Genomic DNA, 27,852 nt, shown 5'->3' with positions numbered 1-27,852 from the left:
GCAAATAAGCTCAAAAAGGAAACAGTACGATCTTCTTATCAACTCTTAAGAAAGATTATTCTTCTGGTCATGAAGAATAACTTTTCTGTTCTATTAGATTACTAACTAAAGTACTCCATCCATCCATCCATCCATCCATCTTCTTCCGCTTATCCGGGGCCGGGTCGCGGGGGCAGCAGTCTAAGCAGGGATGCCCAGACTTCCCTCTCCCTAGACACTTCCTCCAGCTCTTCCGGGGGGACACCGAGGCGTTCCCAGGCCAGCCGGGAGACATAGTCCCTCCAGCGTGTCCTAGGTCTTCCCCGGGGTCTCCTCCCGGTGGGACATGCCCGGAACACCTTCCCGGGAAGGCGTCCAGGAGGCATCCGGAAAAGATGCCCGAGCCACCTCAGCTGGCCCCTCTCGATGTGGAGGAGCAGCGGCTCTACTCTGAGCTCCTCCCGAGTGACCGAGCTCCTCACCCTATCTCTAAGGGATCGCCCTGCCACCCTGCGGAGAAAGCTCATTTCGGCCGCCTCTATCCGGGATCTTGTCCTTTCGGTCATAACCCACAGCTCATGACCATAGGTGAGAGTAGGAACGTAGATTGACTGGTAAATCGAGAGCTTCGCCTTACGGCTCAACTCTTTCTTCACCACGACAGACCGGTACATCGACCGCATTACTGCAGAAGCTGCACCGATCCGTCTGTCAATCTCCCGTTCCATCCTTCCCTCACTCGTGAACAAGACCCCAAGATACTTGAACTCCTCCACTTGAGGTAGGAACTCTCCACCAACCTGAAGTGGGCAAACCACCCTTTTCCGACTGAGAACCATGGCCTCGGATTTGGAGGTGCTGATTCTCATCCCAGCCGCTTCACACTCGACTGCAAACCGTCCCAGTGCATTCTGAAGGTCCTGGTCTGATGGGGCCAACACGACAACATCATCCGCAAAGAGCAGTACTAAAGTACTCAACAGTATAAAAGCTTATGGCTGAAGATCAAACATTTCAGTGACTATGATCTGTGAGCAGCAACAGAGACAATCAAGCGTATAATGGTTTTTAATAAATGAAACTATGAATACATACGACTACACGTAAAAAAAAGAATACATATATACAGAATAACAAAAAGTAAAGAAAGAAAGAGAGAGGAGATCACAGAATGGCAAATATCACAAACAGTTAATCTGTGAGAGCCAGCAAAGAATCAAATCACCTTAAGACAGGGGCAAACAATCTTAAACACATCTAAATATCCATAGAAATAATATTTGCATTTATTCTTTGGTGCATAGCGTGTGTGTGTGTGTGTGTGTGTGTGTGTGTGTGTGTGTGTGTGTGTAGATCCTCGTGGTTCGTGAGCTTGAAGTGTTCTTTGGGTTCTTCCGGACGGCGAGTCGTTCACGGGAAGTTTAAAAGGTTTACTCAAAAGCAAAATTGCTGAAATCAAGAAGATGTTGTCTCATCCGAAGGACAGGAAAAAGAGCGGACAGGGAAGAAGGAATGAGTGAAAACGAGCTATTGTCATCGTCCTTTAAGGATAAATCAGTGCACACCTATTTTGGCTGAAATGACCAATAGTAGTTAGGAACGTTTAGCGGGAGAGAGTTTCTTTGTCTCCTTCTGACGCCTAATCTGCATGTTTAGTGATGATGTCAGAATTGCCCATTTTTACTCCAAAAGATGGTAAAAATAGTATTATACATTTTATTGTAACACACTAAACATTGTTAATTAAGGCGTAACAAGAGGAATATTTCGATACCAAGAAAGAAATGGCTGGAAGATATCAAAGCAGAGAAACATTCTTACACTAGACTATAAGCACTTAGAGTTTAACTAACACAACTAGAAAGTTGTAACTAGGCTAATATAAGCTGGGGACATTCATACACACAGGAATATATCATATACATTCTGGGATGACTTAATTATGGGTTAAATGGAAAGAATGTCTCTGTATATTAGGTGCGTTTCTCCAGAAGCCACATGTTCTTTCGTTCCTGGCGTTGGAGGGAAGTTGAGTTGATTCAGATCTTTTTGACGCTCACAAAGGTGTTTCTGTTCAGCCTCTGCCAGGACACTAAAGTGACAATGAGGGCAATTTGATCCAGACTCATCAGCACTAGGCCTGTGATTTACATGAAGTCCAAAAAGATTAAAAGCTTTCTGAAGTTTAGAACTGAATTGGTCATCGTGATTCAGTCCAGACGCTACACGTTATACTGTATATGGACCTTGGGGAAAAGTGTAATAAATGCCATCAGATTCTGTCCTCTTATATAAATGTTGCTTTTATGTTTCCCCTTATACTTGTTTTTGTGCACTATATACTGTAGTTGATTTATAAATGCTGTATGTTGTCATAAATTAATGAGATTTGTATTTCTCTGTATTTTATCAGGTTTAGGTTCTATAATGATGAAGAAATGAGGAAGTCTGCAGTGAAACTCCTGCTGAATCTCAGTGTTGCTGCAGTTGAAAATGTCACAGTTACAAGAACAAGATTCTCTACTCTGCTGTCGTCTGTGTGCAGTTACAAAACCTTCCCTTTTGGTGAAGAGTGGTATAATTATGATGATGATGAACAGAGTGTTTTCCTGCTGGATCTTTACTCACATGTGAAGAACTATGAGACTCAAACAGGCAGGAGTTTCCTTCCAGCATTACAGTCAGTTTTCCAGTCTCCTGATGTCTGGATCATAGATCTCTCAGAGAGAAAGACCTCCGTCCTCCTGGAAGTGCTGAAACTCCAGACCGAGAAGAAACCAGTAGAGCTGAGTGGATGTTCAGAGGAAGAGAGTGAAATGAAGAGTTTCCTTCAGTGTCTGCCCTACATCTCACAGCTGAGGTACCTGATATTGTACAGCCTTTTGCTCAACATGTTTAAAAAAGCTGGAGTAGGTCTTTGTGTACTATGAATCATTAAAAAAAAAAAAAAAAATGTACCTTTAGATGCAGAAATGTGTAAAATTGATTGAAAAATACTGTTATTCTAAGTGTCACAGAGAAGCTGGAAAATAGTCAGGAAAATTAAACTGACTGGTTCTAGAAACCTCAACTAACATTCATAGCAAATAAGCTCAAAAAGGAAAGAGTACGATCTTCTTATCAACTCTTGAGAAAGATTATTCTTCTGGTCATGAAGAATAACTTTTCTGTTCTATTAGATTACTAACTAAAGTACTCAACAGTATAAAAGCTTATGGCTGAAGATCAAACATTTCAGTGACTATGATCTGTGAGCAGCAACAGAGACAATCAAGCGTATAATGGTTTTTAATAAATGAAACTATGAATACATACGACTACACGTAAAAAAAAGAATACATATATACAGAATAACAAAAAGTAAAGAAAGAAAGAGAGAGGAGATCACAGAATGGCAAATATCACAAACAGTTAATCTGTGAGAGCCAGCAAAGAATCAAATCACCTTAAGGCAGGGGCAAACAATCTTAAACACATCTAAATATCCATAGAAATAATATTTGCATTTATTCTTTGGTGCATAGCGTGTGTGTGTGTGTGTGTGTGTGTGTGTGTGTGTGTGTGTGTGTGTGTGTGTGTGTGTGTGTGTAGATCCTCGTGGTTCGTGAGCTTGAAGTGTTCTTTGGGTTCTTCCGGAGGGTGCGTCGTTCACGGGAAGTTTAAGAGGTTTACTCAAAAGCAAAATTGCTGAAATCAAGAAGATGTTGTCTCATCCGAAGGACAGGAAAAAGAGCGGACAGGGAAGAAGGAATGAGTGAAAACGAGCTATTGTCATCGTCCTTTAAGGATAAATCAGTCCACACCTATTTTGGCTGAAATTACCAATAGTAGTTAGGAACGTTTAGCGGGAGAGAGTTTCTTTGTCTCCTTCTGACGCCTAATCTGCATGTTTAGTGATGATGTCAGAATTGCTCATTTTTACTTTAAAAGATGGTAAAAATAGTATTATACATTTTATTGTAACACACTAAACATTGTTAATTAAGGCGTAACAAGAAGAATATTTCGATACCAAGAAAGAAATGGCTGGAAGATATCAAAGCAGAGAAACATTCTTACACTAGACTATAAGCACTTAGAGTTTAACTAACACAACTAGAAAGTTGTAACTAGGCTAATATAAGCTGGGGACATTCATACACACAGGAATATATCATATACATTCTGGGATGACTTAATTATGGGTTAAATGGAAAGAATATCTCTGTATATTAGGTGCGTTTCTCCAGAAGCCACATGTTCTTTAGTTCCTGGCGTTGGAGGGAAGTTGAGTTGATTCAGATCTTTTTGACGCTCACAAAGGTGTTTCTGTTCAGCCTCTGCCAGGACACTAAAGTGACAATGGGGGCAATTTGATCCAGACTCATCAGCACTAGGCCTGTGATTTACATGAAGTCCAAAAAGGTTCAAAGCTTTCTGAAGTTTAGAACTGAATTGGTCATCGTGATTCAGGCCAGACGCTACACGTTATACTGTATATGGACCTTGGGGAAAAGTGTAATAAATGTCATTAGATTCTGTCCTCTTAAATAAATGTTGCTTTTATGTTTCTTCTTATCAGAATACTTGTTTTTATGTACTATATAGTTGATTTATAAATGCTGTATGTTGTCATAAATTAATGAGATTTTTATTTCTCTGTATTTTTATCAGGTTTAGGTGCTATAATGATGAAGAAATGAAGTCTGCAGTGAAACTCCTGCTGAATCTCAGTGTTGCTGCAGTTGAAAATGTCAAAGTTACAGGAACAAGATTCTCTACTCTGCTGTCGTCTGTGTGCAGTTACAAAACCTTCCCTTTTGATGAAGAGTGGTATTATTATGATGATGATAATCCTGTTGTTCAGTGTGATTTCCTGCTGGATCTTTGCTCACATGTGAAGAACTATGAGACTCAAACAGGCAGGAGTTTCCTTCCAGCATTACAGTCAGTTTTCCAGTTACCTGATGTCTGGATCATAGATCTCTCAGAGAGAAAGACCTCCGTCCTCCTGGAAGTGCTGAAACTCCAGACAGAGAAGAAACCAGTAAAGCTGAGTGGATGTTCAGAGGAAGAGAGTGAAATGAAGAGTTTCCTTCAGTGTCTGCCCTACATCTCACAGCTGAGGTACCTGATATTCTACAGCCTTTTGCTCAACATGTTTAAAAAAGCTGGAGTAGGTCTTTGTGTATTAAATGGATCATTAAAAAAAATATTGTTTTGTATTTACCTTTAGATGCAGAAATGTGTAAAATTGATTTAAAAAAAGAAAAGAAAATACTGTTATTCTAAGTGTCACAGAAAAGCTGGAAAATAGTCAGGAAAATTAAACTGACAGGTTCTAGAAACCTCAACTAACATTCGTAGCAAATAAGCTCAAAAAGGAAAGAGTACGATCTTCTTATCAACTCTTGAGAAAGATTATTCTTCTGGTCATGAAGAATAACTTTTCTGTTCTATTAGATTACTAACTAAAGTACTCAACAGTATAAAAGCTTATGGCTAAAGATCAAACATTTCAGTGACTATGATCTGTGAGCAGCAACAGAGACAATCAAGCATATAATGGTTTTTAATAAATGAAACTATGAATACATACGACTACACGTAAAAAAAAGAATACATATATACAGAATAACAAAAAGTAAAGAAAGAAAGAGAGAGGAGATCACAGAATGGCAAATATCACAAACAGTTAATCTGTGAGAGCCAGCAAAGAATCAAATCACCTTAAGGCAGGGGCAAACAATCTTAAACACATCTAAATATCCATAGAAATAATATTTGCATTTATTCTTTGGTGCATAGCGTGTGTGTGTGTGTGTGTGTGTGTGTGTGTGTGTGTGTGTGTGTGTGTGTGTGTGTGTGTGTGTGTGTGTGTGTGTGTGTGTAGATCCTCGTGGTTCGTGAGCTTGAAGTGTTCTTTGGGTTCTTCCGGAGGGCGAGTCGTTCGTAGGAAGTTTAAGAGGTTTACTCAAAAGCAAAATTGCTGAAATCAAGAAGATGTTGTCTCATCCGAAGGACAGGAAAAAGAGCGGACAGGGAAGAAGGAATGAGTGAAAACGAGCTATTGTCATCGTCCTTTAAGGATAAATCAGTGCACACCTATTTTGGCTGAAATGACCAATAGTAGTTAGGAACGTTTAGCGGGAGAGAGTTTCTTTGTCTCCTTCTGACGCCTAATCTGCATGTTTAGTGATGATGTCAGAATTGCTCATTTTTACTTTAAAAGATGGTAAAAATAGTATTATACATTTTATTGTAACACACTAAACATTGTTAATTAAGGCGTAACAAGAAGAATATTTCGATACCAAGAAAGAAATGGCTGGAAGATATCAAAGCAGAGAAACATTCTTACACTAGACTATAAGCACTTAGAGTTTAACTAACACAACTAGAAAGTTGTAACTAGGCTAATATAAGCTGGGGACATTCATACACACAGGAATATATCATATACATTCTGGGATGACTTAATTATGGGTTAAATGGAAAGAATATCTCTGTATATTAGGTGCGTTTCTCCAGAAGCCACATGTTCTTTAGTTCCTGGCGTTGGAGGGAAGTTGAGTTGATTCAGATCTTTTTGACGCTCACAAAGGTGTTTCTGTTCAGCCTCTGCCAGGACACTAAAGTGACAATGGAGGCAATTTGATCCAGACTCATCAGCACTAGGCCTGTGATTTACATGAAGAAGTCCAAAAAGATTAAAAGCTTTCTGAAGTTTAGAGCTGAATTGGTCATCGTGATTCAGGCCAGACGCTACACGTTATACTGTATATGGACCTTGGGGAAAAGTGTAATAAATGTCATTAGATTCTGTCCTCTTATATAAATGTTGCTTTTATGTTTCTTCTTATCAGAATACTTGTTTTTATGTACTATATAGTTGATTTATAAATGCTGTATGTTGTCATAAATTAATGAGATTTTTATTTCTCTGTATTTTATCAGGTTTAGGTTCTATAATTATGAAGAAATGAGGAAGTCTGCAGTGAAACTCCTGCTGAATCTCAGTGTTGCTGCAGTTGAAAATGTCACAGTTACAGGAACAAGATTCTCTACTCTGCTGTCGTCTGTGTGCAGTTACAAAACCTTCCCTTTTGAGGAAGAGTGGTATAATGATGATGATCCTGTTGATCAGTGTGATTTCCTGCTGGATCTTTACTCACATGTGAAGAACTATGAGACTCAAACAGGCAGGAGTTTCCTTCCAGCTTTACAGTCAGTTTTCCAGTTACCTGATGTCTGGATCATAGATCTCTCCCAGAGAAAGACCTCCGTCCTCCTGGAAGTGCTGAAACTCCAGACAGAGAAGAAACCAGTAAAGCTGAGAAGATGTTCAGAGGAAGAGAGTGAAATGAAGAGTTTCCTTCAGTGTCTGCCCTACATCTCACAGCTGAGGTACCTGATATTCTACAGCCTTTTGCTCAACATGTTTAAAAAAGCTGGAGTAGGTCTTTGTGTATTAAATGGATCATTAAAAAAAATATTGTTTTGTATTTACCTTTGGATGCAGAAATGTGTAAAATTGATTTAAAAAAAGAAAAGAAAAAACTGTTATTCTAAGTGTCACAGAGAAGCTGGAAAATAGTCAGGAAAATTAAACTGACAGGTTCTAGAAACCTCAACTAACATTTGTGCAAATAAGCTCAAAAAGGAAACAGTACGATCTTCTTATCAACTCTTGAGAAAGATTATTCTTCTGGTCATGAATAACTTTTCTGTTCTATTAGATTACTAACTAAAGTACTCAACAGTATAAAAGCTTATGGCTGAAGATCAAACATTTCAGTGATTATGATCTGTGAGCAGCAACAGAGACAATCAAGCGTATAATGGTTTTTAATAAATGAAACCATGAATACATACGACTACATGTAAAAAAAGAATACATATATACAGAATAACAAAAAGTAAAGAAAGAGAGAGAGAGGAGATCACAGAATGGCAAATATCACAAACAGTTAATCTGTGAGAGCCAGCAAAGAATCAAATCACCTTAAGGCAGGGGCAAACAATCTTAAACACATCTAAATATCCATAGAAATAATACTTGCACTTATTCTTTGGTGCATAGCGTGTGTGTGTGTGTGTGTGTGTGTGTGTGTGTGTGTGTGTGTGTGTGTGTGTGTGTGTGTGTGTGTTTGTGTGTGTGTGTGTGTGTGTGTGTGTGTGTGTGTGTGTGTGTGTGTGTGTGTGTGTGTAGATCCTCGTGGTTCGTGAGCTTGAAGTGTTCTTTGGGTTCTTCCGGAGGGTGCGTCGTTCACGGGAAGTTTAAGAGGTTTACTCAAAAGCAAAATTGCTGAAATCAAGAAGATGTTGTCTCATCCGAAGGACAGGAAAAAGAGCGGACAGGGAAGAAGGAATGAGTGAAAACGAGCTATTGTCATCGTCCTTTAAGGATAAATCAGTCCACACCTATTTTGGCTGAAATGACCAATAGTAGTTAGGAACGTTTAGCGGGAGAGAGTTTCTTTGTCTCCTTCTGACGCCTAATCTGCATGTTTAGTGATGATGTCAGAATTGCCCATTTTTACTTTAAAAGATGGTAAAAAATAGTATTATACATTTTATTGTAACACACTAAACATTGTTAATTAAGGCGTAACAAGAAGAATATTTCGATACCAAGAAAGAAATGGCTGGAAGATATCAAAGCAGAGAAACATTCTTACACTAGACTATAAGCACTTAGAGTTTAACTAACACAACTAGAAAGTTGTAACTAAGCTAATATAAGCTGGGGACATTCATACACACAGGAATATATCATATACATTCTGGGATGACTTAATTATGAGTTAAATGGAAAGAATGTCTCTGTATATTAGGTGTGTTTCTCCAGAAGCCACATGTTCTTTCGTTCCTGGCGTTGGAGGGAAGTTGAGTTGATTCAGATCTTTTTGACGCTCACAAAGGTGTTTCTGTTCAGCCTCTGCCAGGACACTAAAGTGACAATGGGGGCAATTTGATCCAGACTCATCGGCACTAGGCCTGTGATTTACATGAAGTCCAAAAAGATTAAAAGCTTTCTGAAGTTTAGAACTGAATTGGTCATCGTGATTCAGGCCAGACGCTACACGTTATACTTTATATGGACCTTGGGAAAAAGTGTAATAAATGTCATTAGATTCTGTCCTCTTACATAAATGTTGCTTTTATGTTTCTTCTTATCAGAATACTTGTTTTTATGTACTGTATAGTTGATTTATAAATGTTGTATGTTGTCATAAATTAATGAGATTTGTATTTCTCTGTATTTTATCAGGTTTAGGTTCTATAATGATGAAGAAATGAGGAAGTCTGCAGTGAAACTCCTGCTGAATCTCAGTGTTGCTGCAGTTGAAAATGTCACAGTTACAGGAACAAGATTCTCTACTCTGCTGTCGTCTGTGTGCAGTTACAAAACCTTCCCTTTTGATGAAGAGTGGTATAATGATGATGATCCTGTTGATCAGTGTGATTTCCTGCTGGATCTTTGCTCACATGTGAAGAACTATGAGACTCAAACAGGCTGGAGTTTCCTTCCAGCATTACAGTCAGTTTTCCAGTCTCCTGATGTCTGGATCATAGATCTCTCACAGAGAAAGACCTCCGTCCTCCTGGAAGTGCTGAAACTCCAGACAGAGAAGAAACCAGTAGAGCTGAGTGGATGTTCAGAGGAAGAGAGTGAAATGAAGAGTTTCCTTCAGTGTCTGCCCTACATCTCACAGCTGAGGTACCTGAACTTTTGGATATTCACTTACTGCACCTACTTCTCTATCAGTTTCACTTCACTGTATTTTGAATCGGTTTGAATCTGCGCACATTTTATGTCTACAAGCTCAATTTCAAAGTCAACCAAACTATAACAGATTTACTTGATATACAGTAGAAGTTTAGAATAGTAACCAAACTTTTTTCTTTCAATGAAATGAATATACTATACTTTAGTTTAATAATTAGCAATGGCACAACAGGGCAAAATGAAAGATTAGATAGGGCTGAGTTTACTATACGTTTTGTCCAATATGTTTAGACTTTATTCTTGTTTACCCTTATGAAAAAGAAGTATACTTCAAGTTTATTTTATGAAGTATACTTAAGTAATGTTCAAGTATATTTTGAAGTATACATTATGCAGTAAGTTTACTGATGTCAATATGTACTAGTAGTAAACTTGTAAGTGTACTATTTTAATACCACTTGGGACTAAATTGGCCCACTTTTAGTATATAAAAGTATATGTTTAAGTGTCCTATAAGTGTAACAGTAGTAAACTTTAAGTGCACAACTAGTTCATAATTACGTTTCTCTTTTCTACTGCAAGTGAACTTATGGATATACTAGAAGTTTACTATTTCAATACTTGTAGCAAATTTTTAGTTTATGAAAGTACACTTTGAAGTATACTCTCAGTAAACTACTAGTTAAGTATTTTTATACTGCAAGTATACTTGCAAGTTTTGTTTTAGTGTACTCTCAGTAAACTACTAGTTTTGTAGTTTTATACAAGTTTTCTTTAAGTGAACTTAACATTATACTTATAGTTGACTATTTATATATTATTTTTGCACTTGCAGTAGGCCTATACTACTATGTTCAAATGTTATTTTTTATACTTGAAAAATACCTTTAACTGTACTTTAATTTTCAAAACATTTTATTAGCTTCATGCATCCTTTTTAATCAACACTTGAATGTTAGTGAGTTTCATAAAGAAAGGAAACATTTTAAACAAAAAAGTTGAGAAAATCTCATTTTTGTCAAAGACTACGCCTTGATCAGATTCAGAACGATGATCAAAACACAGATAGCGTAGATCGAGTCCAACACCCCCAAAGCTTCACTGTTGTTTTCTCTTCATGGGTTACGCTTCATTTCATTTGGAAACATTAGGCAGTTTTAATTTACAAGCTGTTTAATGTTTGATGATCACGTTATTTTACATTTGAGTGAGCAATCTTCTATCACTTGTTTCAGCTTCTTCTTCTCCTGTGTTTTGATCTGGAGATTCTGTACTAGAAGAAGATGTGTCATATAGCGCCCCCTACCGTATAACAGTGAAGATATGGATAGCTGGAAAATTCAGTCAATGAGTAAAGTAGAATTAAAGTAAATTCCTATGTACACTACCAGTGGACTAGCCTAAACAAATATTCAGATACACATAATTAGAAACATATCTGTTTTATATCAATATTTGAATCAATATTTTCAAAAAAATAATATTCAAAAATAATCAAAAAATAATATTTTAATATTTTAATCAATATTATTTATATTTAATAGGCTATTCGATCAAAAGTGTTAACACAACTACAAGCCAAGTATACTTTGAATACTTAATTATACTTTTAAGTATATCTCGATCAAATGATTGAGTACAAGTACAGGCCAAATATACTTGGACTTTTCTGTCAGTATAAGTCAAGTACACGTGTAACTTTAAGTATATTTCTGAGAAGTACATAAAGTATATTTTTGAGAAGTATATAAAATGTAGACTGAAAGTATGCTTTCTTATTTTTAGTTGAAAAGAAGTATATTAATAGCACACTTGAATAAACTCATTATTATTATCGCTGTGTACAAGATCAGGTTCAGTTCCATGCTTATTTTATTTACTCTATAAGCTATTCCACCCGAAAGCTTGTTACTATATAAACATGACCATGTTAGTTTATAAGACAGTGTGTAATATTATGTTTAAAAAAAAAAGTATTTAATAAGCTACTCAATCAAAATAGTAAACAAAAGTACAAGCCAAGAATACTTAGAATACCTAATTATACTTTTAAGTATATCTCGATCAACAAGTAGAGGCCATTAGACTTTTCTGTCGGTATAAGTCAAGTACACTTAAGTGCAATTTGAAGTATATTTCTGAAAAGTACATAAAATGTAGACTGAAAGTATACTTTCTTATTTTTAGTTTAAAAGAAGTATTCTAATAGCACACTTGAATAAACTTCTTTTTCGTAAGGGTAGACTTTATTCACTCTGTAAAACTAAATATATCTTGCAGCACAGGGTGAAGTCAGTATGTACATTAACAACAATTCTGGACAAATTTAATATAATTGAATTATAAACTATGTTCAGTGGTGCGTCAGGATTATGAACAGTGTTGTATCTGTGCGCCGCGGACAGACGTCGAGTGACGCTGCCGGTGTTCATACACTCATAGAAAACAATGTGTTTCAGTTTTAAAGACCCATCGCTGCGCTTCTCATTCGGTGTGTGTGTGTGTGTGTGTGTGTGTGTGTGTGTGTGTGTGTGTGTGTGTGTGACCCCTTTCAGAGTTCTGTGAAATGTCTATTCATATGTGCCGACTGGACCAATCAGACACACAATTATTCATTATATTTAATTAATATTTAAATACTCATATTTCCCTTGTGATAGATTGCTACACACACAACATTTTAATTTTCTTTTGGAAACAGGTTTGACTTTAGGAACATCAGTGATGAAGTGAAGTTTCTTCTGAGACTCTTGACTAAAGCAGCAGAGACTGAGACACAGACAGGAGAGCAGAAGCTGAAACTGTTATCATCAGTCTGCACCTACACATCTTTTCCTTATCAAAAGACTGACAGAATTAAACAGAGTGATTTCCTGCTGGATCTTTACTCACATGTGAAGAACTATGAGACTCAAACAGGCAGGAGTTTCCTTCCAGCATTACAGTCAGTTTTCCAGTTACCTGATGTCTGGATCATAGATCTCTCCCAGAGAAAGACCTCCGTCCTCCTGGAAGTGCTGAAACTCCAGACAGAGAAGAAACCAGTAGAGCTGAGAGGATGTTCAGAGGAAGAGAGTAAAATGAAGAGTTTCCTTCAGTGTCTGCCCTACATCTCACAGCTGAGGTGAGAGAATCTACAACAACTTACAGTGTCAGTGTTCTCAGGTTGATACTATTCTTATTTTAGTGACAGAATGTGTCAACATCAGACGCTACAGTTGTCATGCCGCGCAGTCCCAGCTCAACGCTGTCTACACTGGACGCGACAAAGCGACCGTTGCAAATTTGTTCTTTGTGTTAGAAATAGTGTGAGAGCTGGAAGTACGTCAGGAATAGAAAGCATCAATTTACTGTCAGGAATTTGTCGTCGCGCTGCATCCAGTGTAGACAGCATCACTGATTATAATGGGTTATATTTGCCGCTCACGTCTGGTTTAGACACACAGTGTCTGTGTATTCCCAGGATACAATTATTGTTTGTGATAGCACACACTATTTAAAAAAATATATAAAGACTAAATCAGTTACAAACGTGAAATAGATCATGGAAAACTTGTAAATTTAAATTGGTCATTTTAAAATTGTGATTCAGGCCATGAAAAATCTAGAAAATGAATTTTAAAAAAAGTTTAAATATGTATATAACTATTCTACTAAAATATGGAATTGTTTTGTTCAGTTATGCTCAGCTCTCAATTATTTTAGCAGTATTTTGCTCTCTTTGTGTCAAAGAAGCCTATTAGCTGAAGTCATAATTTACAAACTGAAAACATTTACTGACTCTAGCGGCAGCCAGTAACCGCTAAGAGGCTGAGTAGAGGGATTAAAGATTGACGCGTTTCCACTTGTTGATCCAGGTGATTTATTATAACATTGAAAAGAACAGCAACATGAAGATGATGATGATGACAGTAAAGTAAACGAAATGAAATAAATCTAAATGAAATGAAAACGGTCAACAGAAAGTGAGCGTCCCAGCTACTCACCCCCTTCCTCCATGCCAACCACACACAAACTAACAGGTAATATGCACCTAAAACAAGTGACGTAACAAACCGAAAATAAAAAAATTCAAAATAAAAGACATCAACACAAACCTGGCACCTACACTCCAGCCCCTGATTATTACACCCAAAAACTGTAATAATCATAATACAACACAATCATGCAAGTTACACATCGTTGAATATGTACCTGCATACATAATCGCAATTTCACAAATAAACAATGTATACACATGTGTGTGTATGTATGTAAATGTCCAATTCTTCAATGTGAACAATGTCAGTAATCAACTGAAGTAAACAGGTCAATCAAAACGGTCTTTAGTCAAAGTCTTCAGTAAGTCATTTGAGAGCTCTCACAAGTCAGTCAGTCAATTAGTCAGTCGGTCGTAGAATAGCCTAGTTAAAATCCTCCGTTTCAAGAAGAAGGCAAACTTTAGTAATGGGTCTGGTCAAGCAGGAACTCTTGGTCTTGATTCTTACTTGACGTATCAATCCTTTTTTATCTTTTATGATCTGAATAATCTTGCCCATTATCCATGAACTCCTTGGAGCAGTATCATCCACTACAAGCACAATATCTCCCACTTGAAAATTGCGTTTCTTCACCAGCCACTTCTGGCGTTCTTGTAGTTGAAGTAGGTACTCCCCGATCCATCTCTTCCAAAATAGATCCGCCATATATTGGACCTGTCGCCAACGTCGTCGTGAATACAGATCATCCTTGTTAAATAGTCCAGGTGATAAAGATGGCTTTGTTTTTAAGAGGAGATGATGGTTTGGAGTAAGGGCTTCCAAATCATTAACATCCAGAGATGCTCTGGATATTGGACGATTGTTAAGGATTGATTCGATTTCACAAAGAAGTGTGTAAAGACCTTCCTCGTCTAAACTTTGCCCTCTAAGGATAGAATTTAGAATCTTCCTTACTGATCTTATAAGCCATTCCCAAATTCCTCCAAAGTGCGAACCAGTCGGGGGATTAAAGTTCCACTTAATTCCTTTTTGAAGCAAAAATGAATTGATCTGATTATGATTCCAGTTTTTATAGCCTCCTGCAGTTCACGTTGGGCACCAACAAAGTTTGTCCCGTTGTCTGAACGGATCTCGACAACTTGTCCTCGACGTGCAATAAATCGTCTTAATGCATGGATGAAAGAATCCGTATCAAGAGAATTTACTATTTCAAGGTGAACAGCTCTTATTGTTAAACATGTGAATATCACTCCATAACGTTTTACAACGCTCCTTCTCCTTTTAACTTCAAAGGGACCGAAGCAGTCCACTCCAACATGCGTGAATGGTGGTTTGTCAGGTGTGACTCTATCTTGTGGCAAATCTGCCATCTGCTGATGACCCGGGATTCCATGAAGACGTCTGCAGACCACACACTTGGACAGAATTCTTCTTATAGCTGTGCTAGCACCAGGGATCCAATATCTCTGCCGTAAATTAGCCAGCATGTAATTTCGTCCACAATGTCCAATGTCATGATGTATCTGTCGCAGAATCAAATCTGAAATGTGTAGATCCTTGGCCAGTATTACTGGATGCTTAACTTTTTCAGGCATCATAGCCTTGTCCAGTCGCCCACCAACTCTGATGACATCTGATTTAAGCACGGGATTAAGTCTATAGAGTTCACTATTCCGTTTTACCAATCCATCTTTCCGTAGACTAGCCAGTTCCTCAGAATATCTCTTCTTTTGGCAAAGACGAATAATCTCCAATTCAGCTCTTTCCAACTCATCTGAAGACAACAATGTTGCAGGCATATTGGATCTAAATTTTTGTATCTCTTTCTTAACAACAGTCTCTCGTTGCAACTTGTCCATATAAGAGTAAGCAGTCATCAACCTTTTCCTTTCCTTGCTGAGATCAAATAGACTGTTCCTGAATCGAAGGATCCAAGCTACGCCTTTTTTCAATCGCATCCATGAAGAGTAGTAATTAAAATATGGCATAAAATCATACTCTTGTTGAACTTGCACAGTATTCACCAGAACACTCCTTTTCACTTCTGGGTCACAAGAAGACATCACACCTACATCAGTAGGATCCACGGGCCACAACTCATGTGGTTGGACAAGAAATGGAGGACCAGAAATCCATATCTGGTTCTTTAAGAATGAATCAACCTTTAGACCTCTGGATGCTAGGTCAGCTGGATTGTTGGATGAATTCACATACCTCCATTGTCTGATTTCAGAAACACTTCGAATTTCAGCAACTCGGTTGGCTACAAAGCATTTGAATCTAGAAGTCTCATTTTGGATGTACTTGAGGACAGAGGTGCTGTCGGTCCAAAATACCGAATCCTGAAGTTTCATCTTCAGCTCTCTCTTCCACAACTTATCCATGCGACCAGCAAGTGTGGCAGCTGTGAGCTCCAGACGAGGGATAGTGATAGGTCTTAAAGGTGTTACTCTTGCTTTACTCATTAAAAGACAGGAATGAGCACATTGTTGATCATTATGAAGTAATAAATACGACACCATGCCATAACCCTTCTCACTGGCGTCCGAAAAGTGATGCAATTGGGCAGATATAGCTTCTCCAAAGTTTTCCGGCTTTAAGCACCTGCGGACATCGAATTTCTCCAATTCATGAAGTTTCTCCAACCAACTTGTCCATCGCTGAATGTACACTGTTGGAATAGTGCTGTCCCATCCCATTTTTTCTCTACACAAATCTTGAAGTATCATTTTGGCACGTAAAATCACTGGAGACAGAAAGCCAAGAGGGTCATAGATGGAACTAATGATAGAAAGAATTCCTCTTCGAGTAAGAGGTCTGTCTTTGATGGTCACCTTGAACTTGAAAACATCAGACTCCGCACACCACTGCACACCGAATGCTCTTTCCAAAGGTAGTGTGTCATGTTCCAAATCCAAGTTCTTAACTTTATTGTCTCTGTCTTCCTCAGGGATGGCATTTAACACAGTGCGGCTGTTACTTATCCATTTGGTTAATCGGAATCCACCTTTAGCACACATTTCCGTGAGCTTCTGGTACAATCGAACAGCTTCTGAATCTGTAGACACAGATACAAGACAGTCGTCTACATAGAAGTTATTAAAGACAATGTCCACAGTCTTGGCATCATACAGATCCTTATGGTCCTCTGCACACTTTCTCAATGCATAGCTAGTGCAACTTGGAGATGATGTTGCTCCAAATAAATGCACAACCATTCTGTATTCTTCCAGATTGGCATCAATGTTTCCTCCAGTCCACCAAAGAAACCTCAAGAGATCACAATCATAAGGATTTACCTTAACCTGATGAAACATCGTTTCTATGTCAGCCATCATGGCAACATACTCCATTCTGAATCGCACAAGAACACTCACCAGCGGACATGTTAAATCTGGACCTTGCAAAAGTTGTTCATTCAATGATGTTCCTTGATATGATGCTCCGCAATCAAACACCACTCTGATCTTTTGCTTTTTAGGGTGATAAACACCATGGTGGGGTATGTACCATAAGCGTCCATCAAGTCGTTCCAGTTCAGCTGTGGGAACCTTTTCAGCGTGGCCGTTAGCGATGACACTCTCCATAAAGGTAGTATAGTCAGCATGAAAAGAAGCGTTTCTTTGAAGCCTTCTTTTAAGATTCAGAGCACGTTGTTCCACGATTGCTCTATTCCTTGGCATGACTACCCTTTCGTTTTTAAGTGGAAGACCAATGCAATAATGCCCATTGGTCAGTCTTGATGACTGTGAAACAAAATCCATGAATTGATGATCTTCCTTTGACAATCCTTGCTGTTCCTCTTGAACACATTCAGGAAAGTCAACCTTGAACTGTTGCTCCCATAACTCATCCAATTTCATAACGGTGATCCTATTGACAGTCATGTGAGAATGTTCCTTAACAGCATACTCTTCCTGTCGCTTGATTGGTCCATTAACTGCCCATCCAAACATGGTTTTAATAGCGTATGGGCCACTGTCTTGACAGCGGATAATCTGCCATGGCTCCAACGCCTCTGGCACATTAGCGCCAATCAATAACTCCACACCAGCATCAATTGAAGGCAAACACAGATGACTTAAGTGAGGCCAACAAGCAAGATCGTTTTGTGTGGCGATGTTGGTTTTACCTACAGGCATGGTCTTCTGCGTGTATACCTCTGGTAAAGCACAGTAATGCTCTTGATTCAATCCTGACACTTCCAGATCCTTCAAAACATAACAGCAAACGGATTTGTCCTGACTCATGGTTCTCATTAGAATGTTAACTTTCTTTGCTGAGAGATTGAGCTTGGACATCAAACTCTCTGTGCAGAAAGTTGCAGAGCTCCCAGAGTCCAAAAAGGCATAGGTGGTCACAACTTTACTTCCTTTCTTTGATTTCACACATACAGGAACGATAGACAATGCACAATTTTCTTTACCAGCCCCAGTAAGAGCACTGGACTGGAGCGAGACCAAAGCACTTTCCACAGTTGACTTTGACTCATCTTTATGCTGAATGGCACTTTTTTCTGATGGAAAAATATGAAGAAGACTTGGGTGTTTGAGATGACATATTTTACATGTGCTTCTCTCTTTACAATCACGGCTGAAATGTCCAGTACATAAACAACCGAAACAAATCCCCTTTTTCTTCAGAAAATTCATCTTTTCTGCATGAGATCTTTCAACAAGCCTTTTACATGAGTCCAATATATGTGCTCCTTCACAGAAGAGACAGGTTTTATCCACAGCCTTCCCAACACACTCCTTTGCACCACTTGCAGTGACTGTAGTGGCAAAACTACTTTTAGGTTTCGAATGAGGCAATTTGGTATTCAGGTTTCTACCTCCACTAGGCAGAACATCTTGAATGTTTCCGAATACCGGATCTGTAACTATTTTTACCTGTCTTTCTACAAAGTCCACAATATCAGAAAAGCAAGCTGGATGGTTACGTCTTTCCTGTAAATCATTACAGCATTACAGCAACTCCTAAGAAATAAGCTGTAGTCCTGCAGAGCCTTAGCATCCTCAGATCTTATCGCTTGCCATGAGAGCGCTCTTTTCATGTAAGCTGAGGCTATTCTTACCTCATTGCCGAAATGCTCCTTGAGCAAAGCCTTAGCCTTCATATACCCTTGAGAAGGAATCATCAGTTGACAGCTTCGAACAAGCTCTTTAGGTTGCCCTCTAGTATACTGTTCTAAGAAATGCAAGCAATCTGCATGGCCACTTGCTTTCTTTTCCACTACCTCTTCGAATGTTCGCATAAAGTCGTGATAACGCAATGGATCTCCATCAAAGAATGGGACCTCCCTTGGTGGAAGTGAAGACAAGTTGTGTTGCTGAACTAATAGGGCAGCAATTTCATTTTGCTTGTCAATAAGCTTAAGGATACTTCCTCCTTCCAAACCATCCTGTAAACTCGATCCATGTGCAACCTGCAAACTCGATCCATGTGCACCCTGCATTCCGGGTCCATGTCCACCATCATGACTGATGCTGGGTAATGTAGAATGTGTCAACCTTGTGTTAGAATTTACAATCTGTTGCTGTTGTTGAGCGGACTGAGTTGGAAAACGCATTGGATTCTCTGGTGCTGCTTGAGCCTGTGTATGAAATACAGGTGGCTGTTGTGGCATTGAATGTGAACTCGAAGGTAAAAATGGCTCCACATTAGGGTTAAGAGAACTGGTTCCAGTATTTCTTGCCCTTAACGCACTGGCATCAGAAGAATTTGTATAAGTACTTTGTTTTGATCTCACGTCGCTATACACTTTCATCTTGGCCATGGATACAGCAATTTTAGTGTCCAGTTCCATTTGTTCTTTTCTCCTCCTCAAATCCTCCTCCTCCTTCTCCAATACATGTTTCCGTGGCAACATTTTCTGATGTGCCAACAAGGCTGCCATTTCGGCCTTAACCTTAAGATGAGCAGATACAATGGAAGATCGACTGGTTCGAGATCCATGAGTTGTTGTCGTTTTCCTGCCCACGTTAGAGACACTATCCTTTGGCTGTATTTGATTCTGCACATCACCATCGTCCAGATCACAGTTCGGATATTCACTTGGAACATGCATATTATGAGATGATGAAACTGGTTCAGCAGAAGATGGAATATTAGAATCACAACTTAGTTGAGGTTCAGCAAAATTATTCATTGCTCTTGAATCATGAATGACAGAAAGTGATGGGCAAGGATTTGCATAACGTTGAGTAGAATTTGATTCTGTTATTTGAGCATTTTTCCTCAGATTCTTAGCTTCATTCAACCATAGTTCAACATCTTCCACAAATCCATCATTGTGCTTAGAAATAGCATCAAACCACTCATTTTGTTTGTTTTGTTCCTCAGGAGGAAGAAAAGGAAGTACTTCTTTATGCAACACAGATGCATCATCTTTCAAACATTTTAAAGATACCACCATTGAAGACAATTGTAAAGCATTTTCATCACATTCCATGAGATCTTTCATTGATAAAATTAAGCTCTTCATTTGATTCACCTTAGACTTGCGATCCTTTTGCAATGTCTCAATTCTAAGCGCCAAGGCCTTTGCCGTAAGCTTAGGCTCTCTTTTGCTGCTTATAGCAGCGTGCACAGACTCATCTGTGTCCATTTCCCACAACGCAATCCCAGTAATCCAAACAGCGCTGTATTCAACGCATAAATCAAGCCAACAATTTCATGAATGGGCGCACCACCACAACGCGTAGTAAACTTGCACTTCTTCCACAACCGCTATCCATCCAATAATAATCCATCCAAACACTGCACGGCCTGCGACAATAGCGTCTTCTTTTTTAATAAACAGCAATGTTGCAGCCAAACATAGCAAAACCGCTCACATACCTCTTCTGCCGTCAGGATACTGAGGCACGATCTCACTTTAGTGTGTGCGTCAGCATTTCGCGTGCGGTGTGCGAAGAAATCCTTTCCAATCCACGATAATCAAAATCCAACAGTAGCCGTTTCTGTTGACTAAATCTAGCGGCAGCCAGTAACCGCTAAGAGGCTGAGTAGAGGGATTAAAGATTGACGCGTTTCCACTTGTTGATCCAGGTGATTTATTATAACATTGAAAAGAACAGCAACATGAAGATGATGATGATGACAGTAAAGTAAACGAAATGAAATAAATCTAAATGAAATGAAAACGGTCAACAGAAAGTGAGCGTCCCAGCTACTCACCCCCTTCCTCCATGCCAACCACACACAAACTAACAGGTAATATGCACCTAAAACAAGTGACGTAACAAACCGAAAAAAATTTTTTCAAAATAAAAGACATCAACACAAACCTGGCACCTACACTGACATTCCAGAAGGAAACATAATGCATTAAAATGCAGGGGGTGTAAATATTTACACAGGATGATTGGGGGTAAATTTGTCATCTGGAAATATGTAAGTATTTTATGCAGCTTCTGTAGAGCAGTACTAAAAAATAAGACCGTAAAATAAAATAAGGATGATCCAATCCTCCTTTTCAAAGGTTTACAGCCACCGGCTCTTAATGTGTTGTGTTGCCTTGAGCATCAGTGAATGTTTGCAGCTTTTGATCGTTCAGGTAACAACACATATGAACTGGATCTTTTGTGTAAATTCAGTTATTATTATGTCTTGTGGTCTATACTGTATGTAAACAAACATCATGTGACTTGAACTGTGCATATATTTAAAGTTCCTCTCAAATTACTGTTTATGCAATAAACAATACTAAGTAGTTTATTTTTCATAGAAAGTATTAAAAAGACAAAGGTATTTAAAAAAATTAATCATTTTATCTAGTATTTAATACAATTTCATTAGAAATCAAAGTGAATCATAAATTGAACCAAGTGTGACCTTCAAACATTACATAAGTTTTCAAAATTCCCCCCAAGTCACACAATCCTAGAACGAAGCCTGTGAGAGACGCAAGCGCAGCGGTGAAACACGTCTGTCTAGCACATGATTAAATTGAAAAACAATGGACTAGTAGCGCAGGGAATGGAAAAACATGTTCTGTCAATCTAAGAGTCTTTAGATGTTTTTACAAATGAAATACAATGCATTGTTCATTTCTTTTTCCAATTGTAATGAGTCATATGTCATTGTAATCAAGTATTTATTGTATTTTCAGCTGTTCTGAGCGGTGTTTGTTAACTTTAGTTAAAGTGGTTCAGCTCAGAGAGAATCCAGAGCTGGTGACTTCACTGTTGGAGGTTCTTGGCTCCTCCGTCAGTCTGGAAGGAAGTTTACCCAGTAAAACCTGCAGGTCTGTGGGAAGAGTCTTACGTTTCTCTTCTGACAGACTCAACCTCTCTCTAAAACCTAAAGCCATCTCTATAAGAGGAACAAGGCTTCTCTTCAGACACATCACACACATACACACACTCAGGTACATACAGGATTATTAATAATCATTTCAAATGTTGATCTTGAATAATTTCCTGAATTGAGATTGGCTAATATTTACAGTGTGTATTGTTTTGTTTAGGCTGAGTGGTTATATGGTGCTGAGAATAGTGCAGGTGTTGAGGTCAATGAGGGTTCGAACTCCTGTCACTATTAATGAACTCACACTTGATCTGAATGGTAAACGGCTGTCAGAGAGGAAGCAGTCCAGAGTCCTGAGCAGTTTGGCCGTCTTTCTGAGACTCTGGACTGTCCAGTGTTTGAACCTGACTGAATACAAGATGGCGTCTGTTTCTCTATGTGTCCTACTGTGTCACCAGGGCCCAATGATGCTCAGGTATAAGACACATTTCAGCAGTGTTTGACCTTATATTTATCATGGCATAGAAATAAAACATTGAATTCTGTATGTGTAGACCACCTAAAGAGAGTCTCCAGAAGCTGGTTGAATGTGTGTATGAAGCTCAGGAAGAGGAACTGACTCAGCACTTCCTGCAGAAAGTGGGTGGAGATCTGACTTCCTGTTCCTTGAGCTGGGAAGAGCTTCACTATTTCCTGCAGCACAGAATTCAACAAATCACTGTGAACTTCAGAAAGAGCAACATTCAGTGCAACATCAGAGAAATCCTGCCGTTTCTGAACAGGATTCAGTTTAAACGGTAAGCTATTCAATAAATTATTTCTATCTCAAAAACACTTTAGAAATGATATGAAAACCATTGAGATGAAAGAGATGAAACCTCTAAATGAATGGCAAGATTTAAAGGGTTTTTTTGCATATAAAATCTCGAACCGAACAAGAAGTGATAGAAACGATCAAGCTTTAATCATGATGATTTGTGTGTGTGTGTGTGTGTGTGTGTGTGTGTGTGTGTGTACAGGATGAGCTCTGTCTTCATGCTGTCTGTAATCACAGAGATCTATGAGAGCGGCTCTGTTGAGTGTGTGTTCAGTCTGTTGAGTTCAGTGCAGAACTACATCACCCTGCAGAGCAGAGATCTGGACTCTGTCCACTGTGCGGCGCTGCGCTTCACACTCCAGCACTGCACTGCAGTTTCACTCGACCTGCTGTGGACCTCCATACCAGAGGAAGAGCTGGAGAGCATTGTGCCTCTCTTCAGACACGTCTCCCACATTAGGTCTCGCTGCTTCTCTCTGGAGAGGCTTCTCAATGCGAAGGCTGCGTTCCTCCTTTACCGGTCCTTCTGGAGCATTAAACACCGGAGTCTAGTGTATCTGATATTAAAAATATATTGTGTTGAATATATATAAATATATAACAGTGTTGAATGACGTGAAAGTCGAGATATGCAGCCTTTCATTTGAGAAACTCCTTATTTCTCTCTTCTCCTCTTTCTCTCGGCCTGTTTGTTACATTCAACAGATTTTGTTTTGATATAAAAGCCTTATGGATAAAAGCTTGCGTTATTTTGCAACTAGTTAAAGACAAATTATTTTGTTAGTTGTATTTTATAGGGCAAAAAACTGTGTGTCTGTGTCTGTGTTCAGTGTTGATGATGTGTGTGTTCAGTGTTGATGATGATGTGTGTGTGTGTGTTCAGGGTTGATGATGTGTGTGTGTTCAGGGTTGACAGGCTGCTGTTACTGAAGATGCCTCACTGCTGCAGTGTTGATGTGTGTGTGTTCAGTGTTGATGATGTGTGTGTGTGTGTGTGTGTGTTCAGTGTTGATGATGTGTGTGTGTGTGTGTTCAGGGTTGACAGGCTGCTGTTACTGAAGATGCTTCGCTGCTGCAGTGTTGATGATGTGTGTGTGTGTGTGTGTGTGTTCAGGGTTGACAGGCTGCTGTTACTGAAGATGCTTCGCTGCTGCAGTGTCTCTGATGTCCAGCAGGAGTTTTCCTCAGTTCTGCTCTCCGTCCTGCAACACAAGCTGGACTTCTCCTGCCGTTCTGCTCTGGATCTGACAGCAAACACACACTCTGAGACTCTACATCTGACCACTGAGGACTGCCGTGTGATGTCCACAGTCATTCAGAGAGCTCACACACACACACAGCTGATTCTACAGGACTGTGAGATGAACACAGCTGGAATGGACCAGCTGTTCCCAGTGTTACATGCTGTGAAACTCTGGTGAGAAACATCAACAGATTACATTCATACACAAACAGACAGAAATCTAATGTAAATCTAAATGTAAATCATCTCTTTCTCTGTGTGTTTCAGCTGTGATAAATCTCTGCTTCTTCAGTTTCTGGCTCATGTGAGTCCTGAGGAAGCGGAGTCTCTTTCTCGAGCTCTGGGTGACGAGGTGGACCTCAGTCAGACTCCTCTGGAGCCGCAGGTCTGTCGAGGTCTGGCGCTGATTCTGGAATATTCTGAAGGACTGACTGAACTGGATCTGAGTCAGTGCCGTCTCACTGATCCCAGCCTGGATCTGCTGCTCCCAAACCTCCACAAAGCACAAAACATTGAGTGAGTGACTGAGACACAAAGAAGTATGAAGTATAATGTAATATTTTAGCATTTTGTCTGATTTGTTTGTTTGATCTGCAGTTTTAGTGGCAATAGCATCACTGACACTGGGGCTCAGAGAATCTACAGTATCGTCTGTCGCAACAGTGACATAAAGACAGTGAGGTGTGTGTCTGAACGTCACAGAATCACATTCCCTTCTAAAGTTATTTGAGCTGAAGTCTTACAGTATGCAACAAACATGAGACTCAAAAATAAAACTGCAATCTCTGAGTTGAAGTGATTTCTCTGTGATTCGAGGCCATTTTGTTACTGCTTTTCCTTTGCTATCTACTACAATTTATCATCCATTAAAAAGAAATTAAAACAATGGAACAATTTATGTCTACAAATCTGATTTCTGTTCATGATGGTGTGTTTGTTTCAGCTGCTGTTTCTAATATAAATGTGTGTTTGTATCTGTAGGCTCTTTAACAACAGGATTGAATCCAGAAAGCTCTTCCTCACAGACCCACGATTTGAGATCTGGTGATGATAATAAACTCTCTCTGGAATCAACAAGCGAAACAACCAATGCAGATCTAGAGAGATCTAGAGGCTCGTGGAAAGGTAACAGGTGTGAACACTTTTGAAGAATCGGCCCATCAGAGTCCCAGAGATGAATCTAGCAGCAGATTTTATTCCATATTCATGTTTCATCATCATCTTCAGTCATAATCAACAGTGTGTTTCTGTTGCATTAACTTTTTTGTAAAATGACTAAATCCATCTCTAAACTGTCTTAGTTATACTGTTAAACTGTTATAGTTTTGAATTTAGTTTTTATTTCGGTTATATTCAATTTAGTTTAGTTTTCACTATAATTTAGTTTTAGTGTAGTTAATACAGTCATTTTTCTCATGTTTTATTTTAATTTTTTTAGTATTTTTATGTCTTCTAGAGTAAATATTCTAACTGGAATCGTTTAACATAAAAACAGGGTTAAATATTTCAGCGAAGTCTTTCAATCCAGTGTTTTTGCTATAGAGGCTTTTTCATGTTTAATTCAGGCGAGTTATAAAGGTTTCAAGTTTGATATTTCATGTATCAAAACGTAAAATTAATTGGTGGTCTATTTTAGTATGTTTTGGAGTCATGAAAATATCATATTATGTTAATCTTATTTTTTAATGAATATGTTTTCTTTTAGTTTTCACAAATGGCAACAGCACAACTTGTTTGAGCATCTTAAAAAACCTGACACGGCAACACTGAGGATCCATAATGTGGTTAAGCTTTTATTCTGTAAAAGATGTTGACGTGCTTCACTGCTGTTGGAATATTCCTGTATGTGTGTTATCAGCATAATCTGAATATTTGATGGACGGATGATAGATTTTATTTTTGCAGATTTGCATTTTTGATTTTATTTTTAACTGTTTGTAGATGCTAGAATCACACACTTCACCTAAAAACAAAAAGAGCGATTTGTATGTATAAATACTGGCATTATTTTTCTGTGAATGCTGAAGATGCTTTTGATATTTTTCATTTTCCATTTCAATTTCAATGTCTTTCCAGTAGAGAGCAGCAATGATTTGTTAAAGTGAAAGGAAAGTGAAGTGAAGTGACGCAAAGGCCCAGTTTGGTAACCCATGCTCAGAATTTGTCCTCTGTATTTAACACATCCAAATTAGTCCACACACATTAGGAGCAGTGAGTGAAAACACACCGACACACACACACACACACACACACACAGACGGTTAGGTGCCTCGCTCAAGGGCATCTCAGTCGTTTCCTTGATAATCAAACCCGTAACCATTGTGTTACAAGTCTGACTCTCTAACCATTAGTCCACGACTTCCCTCTCATTAATAATGAAAACATCCAAACTGAAGGACATACAGTAATGTATTTACACCATTGGTTACCTGATCTTCTCCTCTTCATCATGAAGAAGAGTAGAAACCGTTTGACTTCCTGAACTCTAGTGTTTACTGCAGACAGAATACAAGAGAGACGTTATACTCAGGAAAACACACTTACCTCATTCCTCTGACTGAAATGATTGGTCAGTTAGGCGAGTAAAACTTGATTTAGTTTTTATATCTTCTAGTTCTACTTGAATGTTATGGTACTGAGGCAGTTTAGATATAATGTATTACAAATGTTTACAGGACGTTTATAAGGTGTCATACTGTTACTTGAACGGTTTTCAAATGTATTTTTAATAACTTGTGCATTCAATCCTGTGTTGTATTTATTAGATTTGTTATTTCTGTGGATACGATAATAACCTGATACTGATTGAAATAAAAATCTGTCTTTTTCCATATTCGTGTCATATCCAGCATACATTCATTTTGAAACATAATATTGTGCTAGACTTTAATAAAAGTTTTTCTGAATTTAAAGCTACTGAACTTAGTTTTTTAAACATATTTATCCGATTTTAGCAGTTCTTTTGAACAATATTCTAAGTTAGAGAAACAGAGGACGATCTGATCAAGATTAGGAGAGACGATAAGGACACTTGTGTTTTCCTCTTCAGAGTTTATGATCATTGCTGTTGCCATGACAATTCCATTTCCACAGACATGCTGGAACAACGGCTCCAGTCACTGAACAATCTCAGTGTTTTTCAGTTGATGTTGAATGTGTCTGTATGAGGGAATCCCAGTAGGACGACTGAGAGCTTACAGAACATAAAACATCTCAACATCTTTGAGAAAGAGATGAGCAGCTGCTGAAGTGTGTTTTAGTGTTATTTAAGCTGAAAGTCATTTGTTTCCCGGCATCATTATGGAGATCATAACTGGAATCCGGAGTAACCTGACATTTACACCGGGAGCGACTGGGAACGACTGTCGTTCGTTTCTGTGGAACGTGAGATCATAAGACAAAACTTGCATTTTTATGCAAATAGTCGGTTTCTGTGTTACAATCAAGAAGTTAAAGGGGTGGTTGATTATGATTTCACTTTTCTAACTTTAGTTAGTGTGTAATGTTGCTGTTTGAGCATAAACAACATCTGCAAAGTTACAACACTCAAAGTTCAAAGCAAAGGGAGATATTTTCTTTTAAAGAAATTGCATTTTAAGGACTACAACAAACGGCTGGTAGGGACTACACGACATTCCTCCCGGGTTAGTGACATCACCAACCCTAAAATTTACATAATCTCTGACCCGGAACGCGATTTATAGATTATCAAGACAGAGCATGCTAATCAATGACTAGAAGATAACTACACATAAGCTACATACATTCATCAACTAACCATTCAGAAATGTTGTCTACATGTTGTCTCTTGTTCTTGAGTCTCTCCATCATTGTCTGTCTTCGGTTTGAACATAAAAGGCTAAAACGT

At 38.6% G+C, this 27,852-nt stretch overlaps 2 protein-coding genes across 2 annotated transcripts in view; both read left to right on the top strand.

Moving 5' to 3' along the window:
• LOC309476848 (nucleotide-binding oligomerization domain-containing protein 1-like) overlaps positions 1 to 2,769 on the top strand; it is a gene marked incomplete at its 3' end in the record, with an annotated part of 41,056 nt that extends 38,287 nt beyond the window's left edge. The window contains exons 7-8 of the mRNA XM_082139983.1: positions 2,393 to 2,729; positions 2,764 to 2,769. Coding sequence (XP_081996109.1) covers positions 2,393 to 2,729; positions 2,764 to 2,769 — 343 coding nt within the window. The remainder of the gene's footprint in view (positions 1 to 2,392; positions 2,730 to 2,763) is intronic.
• On the top strand, positions 2,768 to 26,815 carry LOC309510173 (uncharacterized protein). The gene is made up of 13 exons (XM_082185034.1): positions 2,768 to 2,839; positions 4,633 to 5,085; positions 6,916 to 7,365; positions 9,233 to 9,682; positions 12,393 to 12,815; positions 21,788 to 22,045; positions 22,145 to 22,399; positions 22,479 to 22,721; positions 22,944 to 23,201; positions 23,856 to 24,158; positions 24,252 to 24,500; positions 24,582 to 24,665; positions 24,966 to 26,815. The coding sequence occupies exons 1-13, from the start codon at positions 2,796 to 2,798 to the stop codon at positions 25,030 to 25,032; spliced, it is 3,537 nt and encodes a 1,178-aa protein (XP_082041160.1). The 5' UTR covers positions 2,768 to 2,795; the 3' UTR covers positions 25,033 to 26,815.
• Positions 26,816 to 27,852: the final 1,037 nt, after the last annotated feature.

Source organism: Leuciscus leuciscus (genome assembly GCF_965113295.1).
Source record: "Leuciscus leuciscus genome assembly, chromosome: 1".
Lineage (NCBI taxonomy): Eukaryota > Metazoa > Chordata > Actinopteri > Cypriniformes > Leuciscidae > Leuciscus > Leuciscus leuciscus.
This window is presented reverse-complemented; position numbering and strand designations above follow the sequence as displayed.